This window comes from Glossina fuscipes, unplaced genomic scaffold (genome assembly GCF_014805625.2).
Source record: "Glossina fuscipes isolate IAEA_lab_2018 unplaced genomic scaffold, Yale_Gfus_2 2, whole genome shotgun sequence".
Taxonomy (NCBI): domain Eukaryota; kingdom Metazoa; phylum Arthropoda; class Insecta; order Diptera; family Glossinidae; genus Glossina; species Glossina fuscipes.
In genome coordinates this window covers 1,452,949-1,475,614 of record NW_023998416.1, presented here as the reverse complement: position 1 = coordinate 1,475,614, position 22,666 = coordinate 1,452,949, and the positions used below count along the sequence as shown (strand labels likewise).

Genomic DNA, 22,666 nt, shown 5'->3' with positions numbered 1-22,666 from the left:
GAGTTTTTTGCAAATAGAGACCAGGACTTCTATGAGAGAGGCATTTTGAAGTTACCTTTAAAATGGCAACAAATCGTACAACAAAACGGTGCATATTTGACCCAAATCGGACAGTCCGAAGCATGTTAAATAAAGTCCTGAAGTTCATATAAAAATAATGGATTTCTTTTTCCCCAAACTAATAGCTGAAGATGATGGCCCACCAGGATAGCCCACATCTTTGAAGGGTTATGTCTTTGCTAAAAATGTCTTTCCCTTATCGCGAAATAAAAAAAAAGCATAAAATGTATGTCAAAATTAAACATTTAAGAAAATTATATTCGATTCGGTGACCGATTCTTTTTTACCCATCACCGTTATCTTAAAAAAGAAAAAATCACAGTTGTTACAGAATACAGAATACATAGAATATGCGTTTAGATTTTTATACATTCCTCTGCTATTGTTTACGGGTAATGAGCAAAAAATCAATTATTTATTCCTTTTGGAAAACATAGGTGTTCGCAGTTTACGTGGTCCTGTGAACGTATCCTTCGACCGATGTGGCTCATTTTCAACATCAACCTGCGTGCAAGAATTTCGCATATTTCTGCAATATTTGACGACGGCCAAGAGAATGTTTAAAACACACATTACAAAGACGGACAGACAGACATGCTTAAATCGATTTAGAATTTGAGGCGGATTAAGAATATATGTACTTTGCGGTGTCTTTGATGCTTCCGTCTGGGTGTTGCAATTGTTTACTTGTCCATCTGTTTGTTTGCGCATCTCTGTAGTATTCTATATATAAATAATCTTTTTATACCAATCCGTAAAGAATAAGGATGGGTTCGTTCTGTGGAAATCTTTACACCAGTCAAAAGAAATCAGAGAGAGAGAGAGAGAGAGAGAGAGAGAGAGAGAGAGAGAGAGATTATATATATTATATATATGTAATTTTGATTAGCATTAAAGTCTGAATTCGTTTAAACACGTTCGTCGATCCGTGTAAACCGTCCGTGTCTCCTGGCTGCAAAAGTGAAGATGCCGTGAGGCTTGAAATTTAACAGGAAAGCAACATAAACGGAGAACACATTCTTTTTTGACTAGCAACGCACACATTAGCGTTTCTATGCACTACTACTCGTAAACTACAATAGATAGAAAAACCAAAATTTCCATTTACATGCTATGGATAACTGCACAGATATGGAACAAATTGGCCAACCAATGTTAAAGAGAAACGAGATTTCATTTTTTTCATTTTCCTTAACTTTTAATTGATAATAAGAACTTAAATTGGGATTTTACGAGAACGCATATTGTCAAAATATATTTTAAAAAATCTTTTTTTCGAAAGAAGTATCGGAAATCATTTACTCGAAATGTCGAATTTTCGGCATTCGAATTTCTTTTATTAAAAGTTAATATGCGGCTGATGCATCTGCTTTCGTGTGGATGTGCATACTCCTTTTATAAATATATACTGATGTATATTGAGAAACAAGGCGAAATAAAATCGAAAATGATCTTACAAATGTGACATATTTTGCCATACATACGTATAAATATTTGAAATTTTGATGTAATCATCTTCTAATCAGATTTTAAGTTATTCTTGCAAACTTGTACATTATAAGTACATATCTACATCTTCTTTTGATCAGATTTCCATTCTCAGCTGTTTAATCATTTTGGGTTATCCATCCATTCCCTTGTCGTTCTGCATTAATTGCTGAAGCATACTTGTTGCAATAATTCTTATATAGAAAATCCAATTATGTATTGAATTGCATACGTTAAGCATTCGAAAATATTGTCAGAATATATTGGTTTTCGAAAAGAGAGGTCGCGAGGTTGATAACAATCGCTTGTCCACGCTAATAAACGTTTCATCATTTACAACATTATTTACCTTATTCGAGAGACTAATTAATATACCTATGAAATGAATAAGCAGCGAATACGACTCGAATCTGTCTCACTCTACGTGATTTTCTTCTTCATTTCTCTGGCATCATTTGACTAAACATGCCTTTGGCTGGATGGCAAGAACTTTGCGAAGCTAACATGCACGTTCGTCTATATTTCTATTTTTCAAGTCTGAGTAAATTATAGACAATGTTGTTTTTGTTTTGCACTTTATACATAATTTATTTAAAGTTTTTTTGTTGTTTCTCATGCTTAACTTTTCCGTTTGACTTTAGTTTCTTTTTTTTCTTTTTTTTTTTTTTTTTGACCAATGAATATTTCACAATTATGTATATGTGTTATTGTAGGTGTATATATCTCCATGTATATAGATATTTATAATTTGTCTGAGAATATATATATATATATGTATATATATATATATATAATTATTGTATAAATTAATACATTTTTATATATTAAATAGACTTTAAGTCAGTTTAGATTAAACAAGAAACAGTAAAAAAATAGAAACAATAATAATAATAATAATAAAAAATTTTAATTAAAAAAATTTATGTAAAAAGCTTAAAAGCTAACAAACCAAGTCACTCATATAAGTAATAATATTGACTTGAGTAGATAATTAAAAAAAAATTTACTAAATATTATTTAATAAAAAATAAAATAAATTAAATATATATGTGTAGCAAATAAATTTGACAGCCATATTTCCTTTCTTTTTTCTTTTTTTTTTTTTTAAATTTAAAACATATAAAGTGAAATGGATAGAGATGGAGTTAAATGATTTTCCTAAGATAGTAGAATATACAAAATAAATATTATTGAAAGTAGAATACAACTGTGTCTTAGTTGCTTTTGTTAGTTATTTCTTAAGAAATATACATAACTTATTTTAAAAATTCTGTCATTTATTTTTTTTTTAACTATATTTAAAGAATTTCTGTTTTTTTCTAATTTTTTCTATTAATTATGAATTATTATTGTTTTTTTTTTTTGTTTTTTTTTTGAGTTCCTTTTGTTGCTAATAAATGACTTTTCCTTATGTATAGAATTTTTCTTTTTCATTTAAATTTTTTTGGTTTTGCTTGCATTTAAAGGTACTTTTGCTAATTTGTTTTGCTAAATTTATGGTAGTTTACTAATTGTCCAAAGATTTTGCTCGCAATTGACTGAAGCAAGCCTGACATACACGTACAGGTTTAAGAATACGTAAACGTGATATTTCTGACTCGAAACGACTGCATTTATTGCAAAACACTTGACCGCAGTTACGACAATGATGTTTACGTTCATAGAGGCTAAATCTTTAAAAGAAATTGAAAAACAGTGAAAGACAATGAGAGGGAAAAAATAATTTAAAAAGTTGTATTCCAGTTTAATAGAGATTTAACTCACTTGACGTGACATTTAACGCATTGGTCGGCTCCTTCATCTTTAAGCCAATGATCGGCAACACCTCGACCAGGCTGTTCCGTAACACACCAAGAATAAATGCGTCCACGAGCATCACCTTTCAGTAAATCAATGTTAAGCACATTTGCACATATTTGGTGTGGCAATTAACATAGCATAGCATAGCATAAGACTACGCGAAATTTCAATTCATTATTGCCAGCAGATTTTCAATACATAATTTTTATCGAATTTATGATTTTATATTACGCTACCGATAATATCGAATGCAGACAATCAGGTCAACTTTGCCAAATCGGTCATAAGAAAGTGTAACGGTTTAGTATGTAAAAAGCTTAACATGATACAAGTATTATTAGTCAAATAATCAAGTTACAGAAAATTTTGATTTTAAACCAAATCGAGTTTTTGACCATCCCCAAGGAAATAAGAAAACGAAAAAATCATTTAAAAAAATCGGTTTATCATCTTGTAATAGAATATTCTGTTCTATTATGTATGTTAATTTTTTCCTTCCTTTTGCTTCAATCGATTCAATCGATAGGAAATAACTCCCGTTTCTTTAGTAAGCGTAGTATAAAAGAAAAAGTGAAGAGGTGGGACTTTAAAGAAGCTACGTCAGGATGACCTAGCTGGAAACCAGCAAAAACATACAACTAACAATGACCATTCACTTTCAATAAGTATCTGTTGAAAACACTCTGCTCTCATTACAAAATTTCTTTCATTATTTGCCTGCCACACTTGAATACATTATATGTCTTATACTTACCGACATATAGTATCTTATGGTCTCGCGATACGGTTAGAGCGGTTATACTAGCAGGCTCAGCATTATCTTTACGATCGTAAGCAGTATGCATCGTAAGCTTGGATCTAAACAGTAGCTGACGTTGCCATTTAAAACCTAAATTAAAACAGATTCATATTTTCATATTTTTCAATAATTATCAATAATCAAGAAGCGGATTAAACCTTTTTTTAGCATGTGATCGCTTTTGATTTTATCATTTTCAATCATGACAAAGCTATCGGTAAGGCTAGTATCCGATTTACTGGGACGTATAGTAGCGCGCTCTTCTTCTATATCCGTATATCAACATATCGAAAGAATTATTCATTTTCTGTTATCATTATAAATTATCTGAAAACAAAGACAAACCTTCATTTGGCTTAATATGCGCTGTTTCCTCAACAGTCGAAGATTTAATCTCAAGCAATGATTTGGCGCCGGAAAATGAACTCTTTCGTCTCTCCGAATTTGTTATTAAGTATTCGCTATCCTTTATAGGCTTTTCGGATTGGGTAGAAGTGTTTGTATGATTTGAAGTTTCCGATACGCTACTTTCTGAAGCAGATTTCTGAATATCTAAGATGAGCAGAAAAAGCACTTAAAGACTTTCTAAACCGACGGATTTAGAACAATTTGCTTTTACCACTTTCATGAGGTGATGATATGTTTGTTGGCATTTGTTTACAAATTTTTTTACCATCCAGTTTATTCGATTCATGCTCTTCTTCGGCTTTATCGAAACTTTTGCTATCGAATTTTTCTTGAGATTTAACTTCAGGGCTTCGCTTTAATTTGCGTTCTGCAGGGACTTGAGCATATTCTAAAGACCACATCTAAAATATATGTGAAGATATTTACGAATCTTTCATCATCAGCTTCAAAACAAGTACAAAAGTATTTACCCTAACCACACCATCTGTTGATCCTGTTAAAATAACGTTTTGACCATCCCATTCTCGTATTTGCGAGAAAGCTACACATAAGATTTGTTGCATGCGATCGGCACTACCCACGGAAGTGTTGACTGTTGCCAAGGCGTCACCATTTATGGACCACACATGCAGCCAAGTTGCTGAGCAAGTAGCCACATCACCAGTTAATTCATTGATAGCTACGGCCGCAACCACACCGGCATGATCTCTCAGCTGTCTAACAAAAGTGAAACGTGCCATATCCCAAACTATAGCCGTGCCATCGCGTGATCCCGAGACTATAACGTTATATGCCGCACTAGCGGTCAAAGATGTGACCGCATCAGTATGCCCATGTAAAGAATGACGCACGGTTAAGTTTTTCCGATTGGCGTCAAATTTCCAAATGGTTATCACTGAACTAGTGCCAGCGGTAATAATGGTTTTTGAATTTGGACAGGCGCATGCTAGAATTTCTCCGGAATTTTGACCAGCCGCTTCAGAAACAAACGAGGCTCGATCAGTATCGTAAAGACCCACACGCAACGAATGGTCAGCGAAGCCCCAAGCAATGTATTTGGTATAAGAAGGAGGCATCATTACCTAAAAATGGTTGCTTTTCAATTTTGTCAATTTTATATATCGTAAATTAACAGCTTACCTTATTCTGCTCCACAGCGAAGACTGTCTTGTCGGGTTGCAATATTTGCCCTACTGGTCCCTTTAGTTCTTTAATGGGCTGCAGGCTCGGTTTTAAGTTATCTAAATTATGGAAGAACAATCGATCCGATTGCAAGACTGTAGTATTGCCTTGAATTAAAGCACTGGGATCTATTAAAGTAGAATGTCTAGATGTGGACATTTTCTTGGCAGGATGAGGTTTTTTAAATAACTGCTTGGGTATTTGGCCAAAGTTATTAATGAAACCTATAGTGGCGTTCTTTTTTAAAGGATCATCAATGCTTTAAAGAAAACATATGGAAAATTTTCTTTTTGATTTCCCAAGCAACTTTTTTATAACAACAAGCGCTAAAAAAACTTACTTGTAAATATCAACGTTGCCCTCATAGAATAAATGATGAAATACATTAACAGCTTCCATAGCAGCCACACCTTGCTGTTTATAACCAAAAATCAAATCGATCCACTGAAAATATAAATGAAGTTAGCTTTAAATCGGAAGAGTTTCGGTGCGTAGAGCTCTCACCAAATGTAAATTTTGGCTAACATAATCACACTCTAAGGCACTCCGATGCACTCTTATGAACTCTCTTGGGTCTTGTTTAGCCCAAGGTGGCAAAATTACATGATTTAATGTTTCGCCATTTTGTTTCGTACCTAAAGTGTTAACAAATTTTTTTTGAAAATTGTCGTGTTATCATAAATTTTGCAAATATACCTAAATCAAAATTATTTGCGTTCGTTATAAACTCAGGTAGATAGAAGAATTCCGGTATTAATTCCTTAACATCAGCCATGTTAAATTTGGAAGCAGAAAGCCAGGCTTCTTTAATACTGTGAAACATACGGTCAGCCAAATCAAAATGGCCGCCTTGCAAGCGTAGAAAATGTTGTGTAAAAGGTTCTAAACGCACCAAATACGAGCATACAATCATTGCCGAGCTATAATGCGTACCGTAATGATAGGGCGGTGTCTCGCCGTGAGGATCATCCCACTCCTAAATTATTACAAAGTAATCAGCGGATATAACAAAGCTTTTCTAGTAAACTCACCTTAAAACGCTTCTGGAACTGCTCTAAACGTTCGTCAGATTGCGCGCCCATAGGTTTGGAGAAGTCGCGGAATGTCTTTGAATTTGTCAAATCTAACTCTTCGGAATCATAATCGGCCAGTATCCAAGGAAATACTGGATATTGCATAAGATCATTATAAGATCGGCCAGCTAAAGTATTTAAATGCATTAAATACTGGAAATTTGAAATTTCGCCGCGCTATCAAAATATTAATACGATTTATTGGAAACGATAACACATTTTCCCATTCGTACCACTAACTTACCACCCATCTTTGCGTCACTGAAGTCTCGCCAATAAGACTGCTAAATATTCCGGAAGTTTGTTCAACGCTGGCGGTCCGTTTTTGGCCAGCTACCGACTGTTGAGCATTGTCATTAATAGCCGTTGCATGAGTCATAAATCGTTGGTAAACCTGGCAATGAAAAATGCAAAAATAAATACATCTTTCCCATTCACGTAAGCGTAGAGAGAGAGAGAGAGAGAGAGAGAGAGAGAGAGATTTCTTACTTTATTGCGCACTTTTCGAGGAAAACTCAATAGATAATTACGCCCATCTTCGGAAAAGACCTCCAAAGCAATCGGTTGCAATAAATAACGTCTTTTATGGACTTCGCGTATTTCTTCGTAGGCGAATTTAGAACATTGGCGTATCTTTTGTGAACGTGTCGAACTGCTTGAATTTGGTATGATCGGCTCATAAGCTCCGCTTGGCAACGTATCGATATCTCGAATTTCACGATTCTTCAGCAAAGTAAAACCATCAACAATATAACAATGCTCTTTGCCGAAGAGTAGCAAGCCTTCAAAAGTATCCAAACCTTGTATGCGCGCACAGCGAAACATAAACGAGATTTTCTCTTGTTCTTCCAATAAACGCAGAAATGTTTCGTTATCCGACATCATAGACATATCGTCATCCTCATCATCTCCGTCGTCTTGGTTACTGCTGTCCAGGGACTCTTGACCCAGACGAGCACGTTGTTCCGTCGGTGATTGAGGAGGGGTGACCGTGAGTACGCCTGGTTCACTTTTCGAATTCTGAAGAGGAGGATGTTGCTGGTGCTGATTCTGGATCAAATGCTTTTGACTAGTATCTATGGAGTGTTGGTGTTGTAAGAATTGTTGCGTTTCCGGCTCACAAAGTATTCGTGGTGTTTGTTGACCATGCATATAATAGAGTTTGCTGTCAAAACTTGAAGCCACTTTATACTTTAATTGACGATTATCGGTTAAATCAATTTCAGGCCGATACGGATAGTGCAAATAAAACATATCGTTTCTCATGGTCTTTTTTCGCATACGATGAGGACCTTCAGTGGTATCTAGAATCCACTTATCTAAGCTTGAATTACCTTCGGGGCCCCAAAGACCTCTTTCACGTGTCAGTTCGGTTTCCGATTGTATCCAATCTTGATAGACATAGCGTTGGGTGTGCTGTAACATTTGCATATATTGTTTGCACCGTAGATCCCATAGGTCTCTGAAAATGTAAATCGATTAAGTACAGTAAGATGTCATCGTTTTATCTCTTACTCACTTAATTAATTGTACGTGCACAACGGTACATTCGAAAGCATTCTCTTTGCTCATTGGTGAGCGCACGCGGACAAAATCATCTTTTTTCACTTTACTGCGGCTGGCTAGGCGTGTAAGACCACCGGTTACTTTTTGAATTTTCGACTGTATTTGATTGTGTATCTCCCAAGGTATACGATAGGACGCCTTCCGTTCATTTTCTACATAATTAAACCAGAGTTTCGAAGCCAATTCCATAACTTGTTCACGGGTTGACAGTTGCAAATCCGGAGCCTTGGAATTAGCTAGGGGTGATGTTAAACTAACTTTAAAAACTTCTTCAATAGCAGGTTTCTTGCAGACATACAGCTCTTCCCAAACGCGATTTGCAGCCCCCTTAATCAGATTTCGCCCCTGATAGAAAAAAAGTACTTAAGATTAATTTAAATTTCTTAGATTTCGCCATTTCGTCGTTTCACCTGTAACTGATTTAAATCTTCATCCTTCGGCTCATTAGTATTCGTTTGAGGATTTACATGCCAGGTGGTATTGCGTCCTGTTGACGGTTCCAAAATGATCTTCATATTCGATGTGAGTTGCAGCAAACAATACGTTAAGCAACCGATGAATTCCAGTTCATGATTCCCGGCTCCGAATATCAATAAACGTTCATTTATAATTTTATGAAGAGCTTCCAAAACACTCATTTGCTCGGCTATCGTTTCAGTAGGTCGTGATAATAAATACAAAATTGTACGGTTTAAAGAATGATGCAGTTGTTCTAAGCTTAATGAACACGTTCGACGTTTCGCTTGACTTATTAATTTTATTATAAAGTCAAATATTTCATGGGGATTGCGTGTTAAGCAACATTGCCACATCTTATCCACGACGCGAGCGGTAAAGTAGAATACGTTTGGAGCTATATGCTGAGTGTGACTTTGTAATAACGGTACTATGGATAAAGCCGCCTGCTCGCCCACCAAAATATCGGCAGCCAATAAATGATCCATTAAGGCAGTTATAATTTCAGTTTGGTATTCCACTTGTAAAAGAACTTCTGCGTTGTCAGGTGAAGCGTCCAATACTAAATCGATAACCGGCGTAGTTTTTCCATGCATGCTTAGACTCAAGGAATCCACTACTATAACACGCAGAAAATCAATGATACATTTTCGAACGGTATGCGAAGTTAATTTTGACTTTGGATTTCCTATACTATTTACGCTTGTATTTAATATAAAGCAATCCATCCCTTCAGTGGGTGTGGAAGTGCCGCTATTAGACTCTGAATCACCCGCTTCTTCAGCATTGTTAGGAAATAACACAGCCACCAATGAAGAGATAACATCACCGGACATCATAACCGGCATAAAGTCATTCAAATTTTGGTAGAGACTAAAGAGCAGTTGAATAATAGTCTCTGGATGACTTTTTAACCAATTAGCACAATTCATGTCGTGCACTATCGCACGCACCATGCCAAGCAATACGCAAACCGCTTCAGGGCATATATTCATTTTAGATACATTGGGTGTTGATGAGATGGGTGCACCCCAAAGAAACGACCATACACGATCCAAATCGAATTTGGTATGTTCGGTAGCCAACAATTTGACCGGTTGACCCATAATAAGAGCGGTGATGAGAAAATATAATTCCGGTACATCCAAATGATAAGTGAGAAGCCATTCTAACATTTGAAAACCTAAAAGTTAAGAAGAAAATCAGTATTGCGTGCACAAAAAAAAAAAAAATCGTTCTTTATGTGCCTGGTATGTTTAAAGCAGCTGTTCTTACTTCTCCCGCTATTTGGGTGGGCAAATGTTGTAAGACGTTAGCTGTCGATACTATCACAGTGCTTGGATTACCGCTGGATCTGGCATTCAACTGTTTAGCTCCGATACCGATAATTTTCTTCTGCGATACCATTTCGGTGAAGCGTAAATAACCACCGTTATGCGTGGAATCGCGAAAACGTACCAGAAAGCTTTCATTAGCGCATATCACTACCAAAATGCGTACTGCAATAATGACTGTGGTAAAGTGTACGTGAGTTTGCATAAATAATAAAAGCCAATCCATTCCCAGCGTTTTTGATATATCATCGCATATAATGTAATTGACGGTGTTGCGTGAGGTGAAAAGTAAGCCATGTAGAAGTGACAAACAACGGTTGCGTAAGTAGATATTTTGAGCTATGCTATCATGTTCTGCAGTTGCAGCTGAAGGATTGGCTGAAGGCTTCATTGAAGGCAGAATTAATGATCTTTCTACTTGATCAGATTTTGGTAGCTTAGAAGCGCAGTATTGGCCGAAGAGTAAAAGATCTGAGTGCCTTGGTTGACCACCCAGAAGGGCTTCTACTAAATTGAACAATATTTCTCGAGTCGAATGGTCTTGTATGTCTACAATAATGAGCAAAAGTTTATTCAACAATTGCAAATCACGCATAATTTTCACGTTCTGTTTCTTTTCATTGGACTCGACGGCTAATTCCAGCAAATGTTCCAAGAGTGAACGCAGCAGGCCGTTGGGAGCGTGATGCCATATTTCCAGATCACAGAGTAGATCTTGAAAAGCTGTTATATTTGGTATGGCGGTCATGTCTTGACCACTGTTAACTGTGCCCACTAAACCAAAGGTTAGATGTAAGATGTGCGAGTTTAAAAGATTCCGTTTCTTTTTGAAAAACATTCCTAAGGTTTGATAACAACGTCTCCGGTCCATCTCACTTTGCGCAGCACGATTGCTCCGCACTACACACGTTAAAGCTTTAACACCGGCGTACAAAGATTCAACATCCTGAGCCATCGCTATTATTCCTAATAAAACATTGCAGCCGCCTACGGTATCAATCATTGCAGATACAGGATGAGGACTAAAGACACGTACACCTAAATAACCTACTACTACACCGCCCAATGAACGTCCAGCACCTGCCAGGTGACCTGCAGAATTATGGAGAATTCTAAAAGAAAACATGATTAGATACAAAGCCGCTATATTTAATATTATTGCATACTTAATGGGAGTGGCATTTTCATGGGAATTCATGCCTAATTGTTTAGCTATTGATTTATTATCAGCTCTGCTATAAACTTTTCTGATTTTTACTAAAGTAAGCTGGGAAACAGCTTTAGCATTAAGTCCTAACAACACTTTTTCTTCGGCTACTAACGGATTTAAAGGTTCATTTTGTTTTCCTAATTGTGGTGCTTGTAATGATCCCATATAATGAGGGCCCAAGTTGTAGATGGTGTGAACAGTCTGTTGATTTAGAACATCCTCCAATAAGTGACAAACTCCCTGTTTCCAGCACAGGCGCGAGTAACGACGCCAAATAGGAGGTGTGCCTATATATCCGAATACTTGGCTGGTCATTACCACATTAGCTGAGCCTGCTCCAGCATTTTGGGATATATAATGTAACTTTTGTGTATGCATAGGCTAAAAAAATGAAATATATATATATATATACATAAATACAACAGAATATTTTCTAGTTACCATTCCATCTAAATAGAGAGAGAGACTAGAATTTTTTAGAACAGCACGATTTAGAACTACCACTAAATTATGCCATTGGCCTTCATGAAGCAAATCGGGACACCAAATACGCGCATTGTTATCATCAGCGCCTTCTGGCTCCCAGTCACCAAGACCTTAGAAGAAGAAAAGAAGAAACTAAGAAGATCGAATGAAATTATATGCTGAAATGAAACTTACTTTTACTAGGTGCAACTAAGGTTTCTTGAGTCGATACCACTATGGCTTTGTCACGAGCTGACAATAATATAGACAAGCAGACCAAATTTTCTTCACGTGGATTATGTATGGTTCGGATTAAAGTTAATAAGCGTACACAATGTGGATCGGTTTTCGGATCAGAAAATTTTTCTACACAAAACCAAGTGGAGTAAGTTAAGCCCGTTTGAGGAGGAAATATACGATCTCCAGATCCTATGCCACCTATAGTATTTGCATCAATTGTGCCACCAGTCGTTGTTGTAGTTTGCGGAGATAACGTTGGCAAATATAAACAACCAAATCCCTCAGCCGACATATCCATTTCCACAAAAGGCGGCAAAATGTTGGAACCATGAGCTCGAAAATCTCTAGGTGTAGTCATTGAGACCAACGTTTTAATGCGCGTTAATGGAACTGGGCTTCCTATACGGTAGGGTTTCCTTAGATCAATGTCAGTACATGATAAAGGTTCCCCCAGCCGCAAAAATTCTCTTAATTCTGTGGGTTGCAAAGCTTGAGCTGCTAAACGCTCCAATATGTATTGCATGGGGACATGCAAGGGGCTAATTTCTTCAGAGAGTGCTCGACGGGCGATTTTTAGTAATAGTCCGGCCAAACCGTATTCGCACATAATTTGTTGATTCCGCTCACTGCGCACCAGCGACTTAATAATCTCACTTTGATAAACTTGCAAATTCAAGGCTAATGTGCTTTGTCGTGGATGGCTAATGCTGGGGAGCAACTGTAGCATACATAACACCACCCCAGGATGTACAATGCGTGGCTCTGGTAATGGCTGAGAAAACATTAACTGATTAGGATGTGGAGAAGCTAGGCATAGCTCTTTGGTGGGCGACCGGTTATGTTGATCGTTGAACAATGTTATGACATTATGAAGATTTGGTGCTTCAAAATTGTCTAGAGCAATGCTATACAATAGACGATATATTATGCTAACGTACGATAGCGAAAGGGGTACGCTAGAGTTGAAACTGCAAATAAATAATAAAAGAACAAAGATAAAACTTTTTATAACTTTTCCAATCTTTTTGCAAACATTTACCTGCAATTTAATATATCGCCAGTAAAAATCTCGTGAAAGTATTTCTGAGTCAAGGTATCAGTTTTGAAAACACCCTTAAAATGAGGCAATTCAATTTCATTGCCAAAACATCCTAATAGACGTAAAGTATCACACAACGATGCTACGCAAATCTCTTGATGGAAAAATTTTGCATTGGCCGGCTCGAAACGCATGGCTGTGGCCAATGTTTGAGACACCATTTGCAGCAGAAGAATTAAATCATCCTGTGGTATAGCCTTTTTCTCTTCTTCTTCTTCTTCTTCTTCTTCTAGATCGCCATCTTTCTTTTCTTCCTCTTTCTTATTGTCTGCTAAGTCGTCACACAATTTACCGTCCAGTGAAACAAAAATACTGGTTAAATAAACGAATCCACCTACTTTACGAAATACGGTACGCGTACGATGAGAATCCTTTAGACATCCCAAGAGCATATTGAGAATTTGTATTTTAAAATCCACTTGATGGGGAGACACTGAATGCATTACCGATAATATGAAAAGCATATCATCGTCACCACCTGCCGATAAAATTAATTCTCTTATTATGCCCAAAGCTTGTGGGCGACAGTGCCTAAACTTGACCAATTCATGTACGCATTTAGCGCCACCGCAGTCCCGAAAAACGTTAGCATTATTGTTATTGCCCGCCAGCAAAATAGTCAAAGCTTCTAAAACATGTTTGCCCAAAATATCGGGCAAATTTTCCGCTCCGTCCTCGCAGATGATCGCATTTTCATTATCTTTGGTTATCTTGCACACGTAGTCGGCATAACGATTTAAACAGGTCACAAGCACTTCCAATATACCCACTTCACGGTAAACGTCCTTGAAAACATTATTGTGCCTCAATACGTTAAGCAATGTCTTAAGACACAAAATGCTACAACTCGGAGAGTGATTATTTTTGAGCAAAAGTGATAACGATATCAATTCTTTGCAAGGTACAAAATTCAGCTGGAAAACAATAAATTCCAACAAATCGAAAAATTTCTCCTGTATCTGAGAACCTTTCAGGTGAATACGTTCCGTGAATTGACTTAAAGTATTCTCGGATTCCAATATGAAATAATTGGCATTTTCTGAGTGATAGATACGCGATATGGCGTCCAAAATGGTACAGCACAATATGGGAGAAGTAGATTTAAGAAACACACTTTGCAACACTTGGAAAGCGTAAATGTTGCGGACACATGTTTCCCGAGATGAGGCTTGAGGCATTTGAAAATTTTGCATTTTAAAGAGAGCATTTATTTGCGTCGGAGGGGGACGCAACTCATTGAAACCGCACATACATAATGAGGAGATCATCAAGACTAAGTTCCGTATCGCTGCCTGCACTTCAAGGGAATGAGAACGTGATGTATCGAATCTGGAATGCGAATATTATATTAAGTAACAGTAATAGGATTGTATTGGACGTTAACACTTACTTAAGCAAAAAATCCCCTAAGAATATGTAACCTTGAGAGGCTTTGAAATCATCTAATAATATTTGGGACACTTGACTAGAATCTTTGAGGAAACAAAAGACAGTAACGAACATTTCTACGATTTCTAAAGGATTTCCAAATGTTAAACGTTGCATATTATCCACGCACAAGGCCATGCAACCTTTTGCTAAATATATATAGAAAGACAAACACAAACATGAGAAAAGCTTTTTAAAGTTACTCATATGATTACTTACAATGTATATAACTGACTACAGCGTCCGTTAACCCATGCCGGGAAATTGTAGTTAAAATTTCGGCAGCATTTTTTCGCCAAACTATATTGTGGTTCGGACAGGGTGACGTTATCGCTGAGAATAGCAAAGTCAAATCATCCATACGAGCTAATTCTTCGGCAGGATATGGATACGAACAGAGCCTGACGAGCAACTGTACAAATACCTTCTGCAATAAAGTACGTCTTTCGTAGGCACTAAACTCGCTGGTCCCGATATATGGATCAGTCTCTACTGATGGCAAGTCGAAGAATAAATACAAACATTTCACCAAAGTAGAAGGCACAGCAGCAGCTGTCATTACCTAAAAATAAAAAATAAAAAAAGAAAATTTTAAGAAATAGACAATAAAACTTAATTTTCTGTAATTGTTCGTTAAAAAATTTTTTCACGAAAAAATTTATACTTTATATATATATATACATTTTTATTTTTTTTTGTTCATAACGTTATGCAATTGGTTTGGTGTTTATTTAAAGCAGTCGAAGCTGGCTTGAGTGTTTTGTGTTTGGTAATTCATATTCAAAGCTTGGATCAGACGCAACCAATGCCTCATGTGATCATCTTCTGCGGTACATTCTTCGGATTTATGTTAGTATCAGGGTTTGGGTGTCTGGTGGTCTTCTTTAATCGCGGCACAAATTCGCTTAACGAATGTTATGTGAGCTTGACAGGAGCTCTCATGAATTTCATTGCATCCATTTTAGGAATGCATTTTGCGGAGAAGGATTATCATCTAATGTATTTATCTGACTTTGAGGAACCATTGCACCCATTCTTCGCCAGTTGCAAGAAGCAAAGCGTTTGTGCTTTGATTGCCGGTTTCATTTATATGCTACATGCATTTTTTGCGTTCGATATGGTCTTGGTGCACGGACCTGAGGTCGCGGATGAAGATAATGAAAATTACGAGGCTACGCAGCCATTGCAATTATATTTCATTTCCCATGAGGTTCATCAGTTATTAGAAAGAAAATATTCCTGGTTCCGTGAATTCTGCGCCAGACCATCAGTGTATCGTGACTCCGCCCAATTGAATCTCATTCAATACCGCGAACACGATAGTGTTGGTGATAAAGCACGTTTGAAAGCAATGATTTCACGAATCTCCGGTCAACGAAATACTGGAAGTTTTGGAAGACGCTCTAGAGGAACCGACTTTGAGAGAAGAAGACTTTCCACATCTGATAGAAATAGCGGCAGACTTCCTTCAAGGTTTTCAAAGGAGAGCTCTTCTTATAATACGTAAGGGATTTATCTTAAACATTAATTTTGTTAAACTCGCTGACCTGAATGAGAGAAACATCGCTGTTTGCTAATAAATTAAGAGTAGAGAGAAGCATCCAGCCACTGCTCGTCTCCTCTGTTGTCTCTATTTCTAAGAATTTGACGATAGCTATTGATGCAGCTTCGGTGCTTTGATTGCTGGCTCGTTTACGTATCTCGTTAACCATTAGACGTGAAACCTGTTGGCAGAAGGCGACTACATCCCAAAATTTTTCGCTCATATCAGCAGCAGGACAAGTACTAAAAACCTGAAATGTAAACAAAGAAATAAAAAATGAATAAACATATATGCGTACATATATATATACAAGGGTTTCTATATTGAAAATTGCGTATTAAATTTATCTCTTCTTCAACGGCTTGCAAAACATTATTGACCAATTTGTCTCAAGCTCTAAATATGGCAATAAACATAATGGCAAGTTATTGTAGGTAAACACGTACCCTGCAAAATATGGGCAACATTTGATAGAGTTTCATATCACGTTCCTGTTCAGTTAGAGGATCCCGCGGATGTGTATACTCGCTGAAGAGTTTTTTTAGGGTATGCAAACTTGTCTGCAACCGATCATCCAATGAAACGTCTTCATTAGTGCCGGTCGTGGAGGCCAAACTGTCGGCATTGTTGGCGATGGATGTTTGAGTACTGCTAGCATTACTTCCTGTCGTTCCTCTTAGTTTACGCATTACATTCATTCTTCACTTCGGGAATAATTTAGCAGCAAGCAGTTATTTGAACCCTTCCGGACTTTGATAAGCTTTTAATTTTTCTTCCTTTTTTGTCTAGAATCGTCTATAGTTGCTTTGATTTACCATTTATGAAATCTACAAACATATTAAAAAAAAATTCGATTTAGAAATCAATAACTCACGCCATAAATATATATATATATTTTTTTTTAAATTACGTGTTAATTTAATTTGCAAGAAGAGCGCTACTGGCTACAGAAAATTGTACATTGTTTTTAAATTCAGAATTAAGGTAAAGTGCTGAATAGGTTTATCGGTCATTAAATCCCGGGACAGATACATAGATGGCTCTATAACAAAATAACTCTTACCGTTGTTATATCCATATTGTGTGTGTGTCCATATTGTCAGGAGTGCCGCGAAAACTAAGAAATAACTAAAAATAAGAAATTAAACTCAAAAAGCAACTAATCCCTTCGAATATTCAATAAGACGAGTCTTAAGTGAAAACGTGAAGCCTGCTTTCCCATCCATCCATCTAAGAGGAAAAAAGGCAAACTCTTTTAAAAGAAATGGAACTAGGGGAGAAATTCGTTTGTGTGGTCACAACTGATTAAGAGCTTAAAAATCAAATTGATTGATGATACCACAAGTTAGTAGACATTGAAACAAAAATTGAGAAGAAGAACTTGTCACTTGTCCCGCGATTCCAATCTTCGTTAAATTACTTACGGACAATGTAAATTGCGTCCTTAAACATTAATTTAGGTTCCACCCAAATTTCATTGGCAACGGATCAACATTTAGAGAGCCGTTAGAGTATCTATGAGTTTCGGACAATAACTAGTTATAGGAAATGCTTTTAGCCAACATTATGCAGGCACTTTTCATCTCATAGATAAATGTAGGCGTGCGAAAGTTATTTTTCCAATGGGTACCCAGTATTACCTACGGTCACAAATTGCATGAATTAAGGTTAGAATTGCTGAATTTTGAAATTGAAGCGCGTTTTTCAGGCTCTAGATAATATAGGAATCGTTGTGTTCAAAAAGTATTCAAATATATGTAAAAGTAATCGCGTATATGCATATAGCGTATATTTATAGGTAGATATATATAAGTAGATGTATGTATAGGTAGGATATATATATATATATGTAGGCATATATATAGGTGCAGGTGTGTGTGTGTGTGTGTGTGTAGGTGTACAATACGTTCATCGCGAATTTAGCAGACTATGTAAGAAAAAGCTTTCTTTTGTATTGCAAAATTGGACTGTGACAATATCAGCCGAATCTCCGTTACGAATATATATATATATATATATACGTATGTATAACTGAATCGCACCTACATATATATATGCATATATTATATATAAATATACGTTCTTGTTATGAGCTAAACCACATTATGAATCGTTTGTGAGTAGCTTGAGAAGAAAATTCGGTTACTAATCGTTGCGTTAATCTTTTAATTAAGTGGAGAGATAGTTGTCTTTGTCTACAGATTAACAACTTAGGCAAATTCATGATTTCATAAAAGGAAAAAAATAATGTTTTTTATATGCCAGTTCGATTAACGGTGCAATGGGGTCAACGTCTAATAATTCCGGTGGCTAAACACCCATTTAATTGCAATCTAACAACGACAAAAAACTATATTCGGTATGAAGCGAATTTGATCTTACCTACCACACGATGGTGTTTGCATTCTTACTAAAAAGTGCGCTTGCACAATGATCGATACGATGTATAGTATGCCTAGCGTGAAATATGGCAAAAATGCATAACCAAGGAAGATTCGTTGTTTCAGAGAAAATTTTCATATCGTAAGCGTATATTCAATACAATAATGATCACAGTATAAACCGATTAAGTCTAGCAATCATGTTGAATAAATAAACAAATATGTTATGGAATCTTATAAGCATTTGACAAACCTAATATATTCCCGTTGAACTAACAATTTTCATGGGAGATAGGCAGCAGCTTTGTTTGGTTTGGTTTGGTTTGCTTATTATAAATATTAATATGCATAAATAAATTGCGTGCTTTATTGCCTTAACATGTATGCGGTTTTTGAAGGCAATTGTTTCTTCAATTGGTTAAATGCTTGCTTGCTTTGTGTCTAGATATATGTGCATATATAAATCAGTTTTGATGTTGAGATGATAAAAAAGTTAATGAGTCACACTTAGCGTTTTTATAAATGAATTGTGTGCAACTACTATATAAGCGACACCTGACACCAATTGCGATCTTTTAATAAACTCATGTTTTATGTTTGCATATACAAATACACTTTTTCATGCCGTACACCATTTGTGGTAAGAATAGATTAAGATTTTTGCGAGCGCGCACAGCATTAAAAGCAATTTAAGATAGATCCATCATTTGTTAGATCCATCAATATAGATAATTTTTTCGGTCGATTTTCGCTTATTTGTCCGTTTGGGAGTCTTATGTTTGTCCATGCATGTGGATTTTAACTTTCATATCACAATTTTCGGGATATTTCAAAGACATCCGGTATCCTGACATGTTTTGGCTTAACAATGAATGCTAACAAAATTAGTTTGAATCGAGCACGTTTTCCAAACGCCATTTTACAAACGGGGAAAAAGTGTAGAGCATTTAAAAGTCGCCTTTGTCTGCTTGAATTTTTTTTTGATTATGTTAAAGCAGTTACATGCTATATGACTAAATTAATAAAGCGCGCATTGCTGAAAGTATTTTTTTAATTTATTACCCAGTACCATTGCTAAAGTTTGGTTATACTAGAAGCAAATGTCCGCTACGTGAGTTCTCTCTGAATTTCAGAAATTCTTCGCACAATTCTTTGGCGCGTACCCGATATGACCTTGACTACTATAACGATATATCAACATCAGTGAATATGAAGGTAAGGACATCTGGGGCAATGAGAAAAGTCTTATTCATTTTGGATCAAATTTTATTTAAGAATGTTAGTAGGCAAACAAGTGAGACAAACTTCAGATCAATATCTATTAAGCGCTGTAAGTAACTATTGCCATTTAACGATTTCTGCGATATCTGAAACATATTTTGCGTTTTATAAGCAGAAATGCAGATTCTGTGGATAACAAAATCATTCTCTTACTCATAGCATTTTTTCTATGCAACAGAATCATACCTTTGCACCTAACACGCTATGAACACTTGTCATTCTTGAAATTAGCAGATTCAGTTAGCGAGCGTCACAGTTGCTTGCACTCAAGCTAATTGCACATCGCACGGTTCCGCTATTTTCATCATACACATGAATATAAAAATGAACTGTTTGTTTACTGAGAAGTTAAACAATTCTCAAAACAAACTTAAGAGTAAGTTTTTTCTTTTCCGACTTCGTTTTGATGAACAATTTGCAACAAACAAAACGAAAAGCAATCATTAAAAGAGTTAAATAGCGTTTGGCTTTTATATTGGAGAAATTTTTCAATCACTATTTGTTTATTGCAGCAGTATTGGTTTTCAATTTTATGAAAAGGCAATCTATGCTGTATAAAGTGCGTTTAGACTTTAGAGATTTTTAAAAATTTATTGTTTCATCTGACTTGAAAAAGAAGGGAATGGTACATGGTTTCGCTATTTAAGTTTAAGACCTCGTAAAACCTAAGTGGGGTAGTTGAAAAAGAGGTCTTATTCTTTTATTGAAGTAACTAATATTACAAGTTGTTCCACTATATTTTTATGTACGCATCCGTAGAGTAGGGCTATGCTAACTCTGTCGTTGAATTTTCCTCATAATACCCTCAGATTATAAAACACACGACGCAATAAGGCAAAAAAAAACATTTTTTTTTTTAGTATTATAATTCATAAACACCAGATTTAAACTCATTTGACTATAATTGTTCTTTTATTATGACTAAAATGGAGATATGACCTCGTTTGCAATTCGTAGAAATATTATTACTTTTGTTAAGCACTAGTACCTCGTTCTTATGAGATGTATTGTGCTAAAAGAGTTTTCGTGCGGATCATGGGTTATTGTCTAAACCTTAAACTTAGTAATGTAATTCTTTGTAATATTAAATTAACATCCTAACCAAATAGTGGAATGTAAGACACTCTTAGCTTTGTTTCTGGTTTATTACTAATCTTAATTTTAACTTTAATTATAACTTTTAGTTAAACTTTAATTCTAGGTTTTTGCATAAATAAATAAATGAATAAAAAAACAGAATAAAATATAGAATATATAGAATATGATTTTGTAATAATAATAGCGTGATACTTTTCCCCACAAAAAATCACTTGGCGAATGCTTTAACATTTCAATGTTTTCTTTAGTAATTTAGCTCAGCAAATATACTTAATTGAAATTTTGCAAATGCATTTCTTTTTCCAATTCCCGTAAATGAATGATTCTATGATTTAAAGATTATAGGCAGACGTATTTAAGAACCAAGCGTTGTGAATGCCCAAGATTTCAGATAAACCAATGATGTTGTCTCAATTTGCATATTTGATATGGTACACATATTTTTACATTATACTTGTGTTTATGTGTTCGTTCGCTCATTATCATCCAAATTGAATTGCAATTAAGTTGATAATAACAGATGCCACCAGTAAGTCGGTCAATAGCGCTTTACGTTTTTTATATACATCAGTTTATTGCCTCCCTTTATTTGGCAAACGCAGTGAAAGAGAATCCTTTCAAATGTCACGTAAGTAATATTGTAATTGAATCCGGTGTTTAAATTGTTATCTGATGTGCTGTTCCAGCAGATTTTTGTTGATGCATTATGTATTTGTGTCGTTTTTTAATATACTATCACATAATTATGTTACGTTGCAAAATGAGAATAATGAGAGGTGGAGAGAAAGTATCTCTTGCATTAATGATGATGTTTATGATGATGATGATTACGATCTACATAGTAAAATTTTTTTAAGAAATAAGTTGGAAAAGTATAAATTTGCTGTTGTTGTAGCACACTTTATCAATAATATATATGTCATTTATTGCAATTGCAATTTAATTTTCTCTGGTTTCATTTTATTTGCACTTGAAAGCCATTAAGAACGAATATTCTATTCCTTGTAATTACAAAGGATTTTGTATCCTATTAAAGCACATCTTTGGCAGCAGCTCCAACAACAACGATTGACTAGTTTGTACACTGATTTTTAACTGCTGTGACAATTTGTATTGATTTTTCGCGTTTTAAACACACTTATGCATGCAGTTGTTGCTGTTTTCAATAAACTTAGTTAACCTGCCCTTCTGTAAAATGTTTAGTAGAGGAAATTGCATATATATATATATATATATATATATGTAAGTATATAAGTATATATATAAACATATTGTTTTTACAAACGGTAAAATACTCATAACAGCTTTAAAATTTACACCGCAAAAGGGTTCATACAGGAATACACGCACTTATATTATATTATTTGCCAGGTAGCACCTATACACCCCCTTTTTTTTATATACACATAAAATTTTTTCTTTTTAAAAGAGAAAATTTCATTTATTTCACTTTTCGTTAATAATTTCAACATATTTTACACTTACTTGTGTTAAATTTCTTTATTGTGTTAATTATTTAAATCACACAATCTTTTTTTTATAATTTGTCTTTCTAAAATTAATTTTCACTTAATTTTTCACATTTTTACTTGATACCTTATAAATTCTCTCCACTGACTGCATTTTTCTTTTTCTTTATTAGACCTCTGCGAGGTAACAACAATTTAGTGTTTTCTTAAATAAATTAGAGATTTAAAAAAATCGCCTTTATTTTAACGCATCTTTATATTAACTTAGATGTATTATTTTTTTTAA

The 22,666-nt window shown here is 35.3% G+C and overlaps 1 protein-coding gene across 1 annotated transcript; it reads right to left on the bottom strand.

Moving 5' to 3' along the window:
* Positions 1 to 2,924: 2,924 nt before the first annotated feature.
* On the bottom strand, positions 2,925 to 22,428 carry LOC119632875 (WD repeat and FYVE domain-containing protein 3). The gene is made up of 26 exons (XM_038026019.1): positions 22,397 to 22,428; positions 16,598 to 16,978; positions 16,156 to 16,401; positions 14,828 to 15,170; positions 14,571 to 14,757; positions 13,121 to 14,509; positions 12,037 to 13,049; positions 11,818 to 11,972; positions 11,333 to 11,757; positions 10,080 to 11,278; positions 8,787 to 10,015; positions 8,330 to 8,721; positions 7,300 to 8,272; positions 7,055 to 7,204; positions 6,769 to 6,987; positions 6,434 to 6,713; positions 6,242 to 6,372; positions 6,078 to 6,181; positions 5,696 to 5,996; positions 5,026 to 5,637; positions 4,767 to 4,956; positions 4,493 to 4,699; positions 4,306 to 4,413; positions 4,103 to 4,237; positions 3,313 to 3,427; positions 2,925 to 3,221 (listed from the first exon to the last, which is right to left on the bottom strand). The coding sequence occupies exons 2-26, from the start codon at positions 16,847 to 16,849 to the stop codon at positions 3,056 to 3,058; spliced, it is 10,521 nt and encodes a 3,506-aa protein (XP_037881947.1). The 5' UTR covers positions 16,850 to 16,978; positions 22,397 to 22,428; the 3' UTR covers positions 2,925 to 3,055.
* Positions 22,429 to 22,666: the final 238 nt, after the last annotated feature.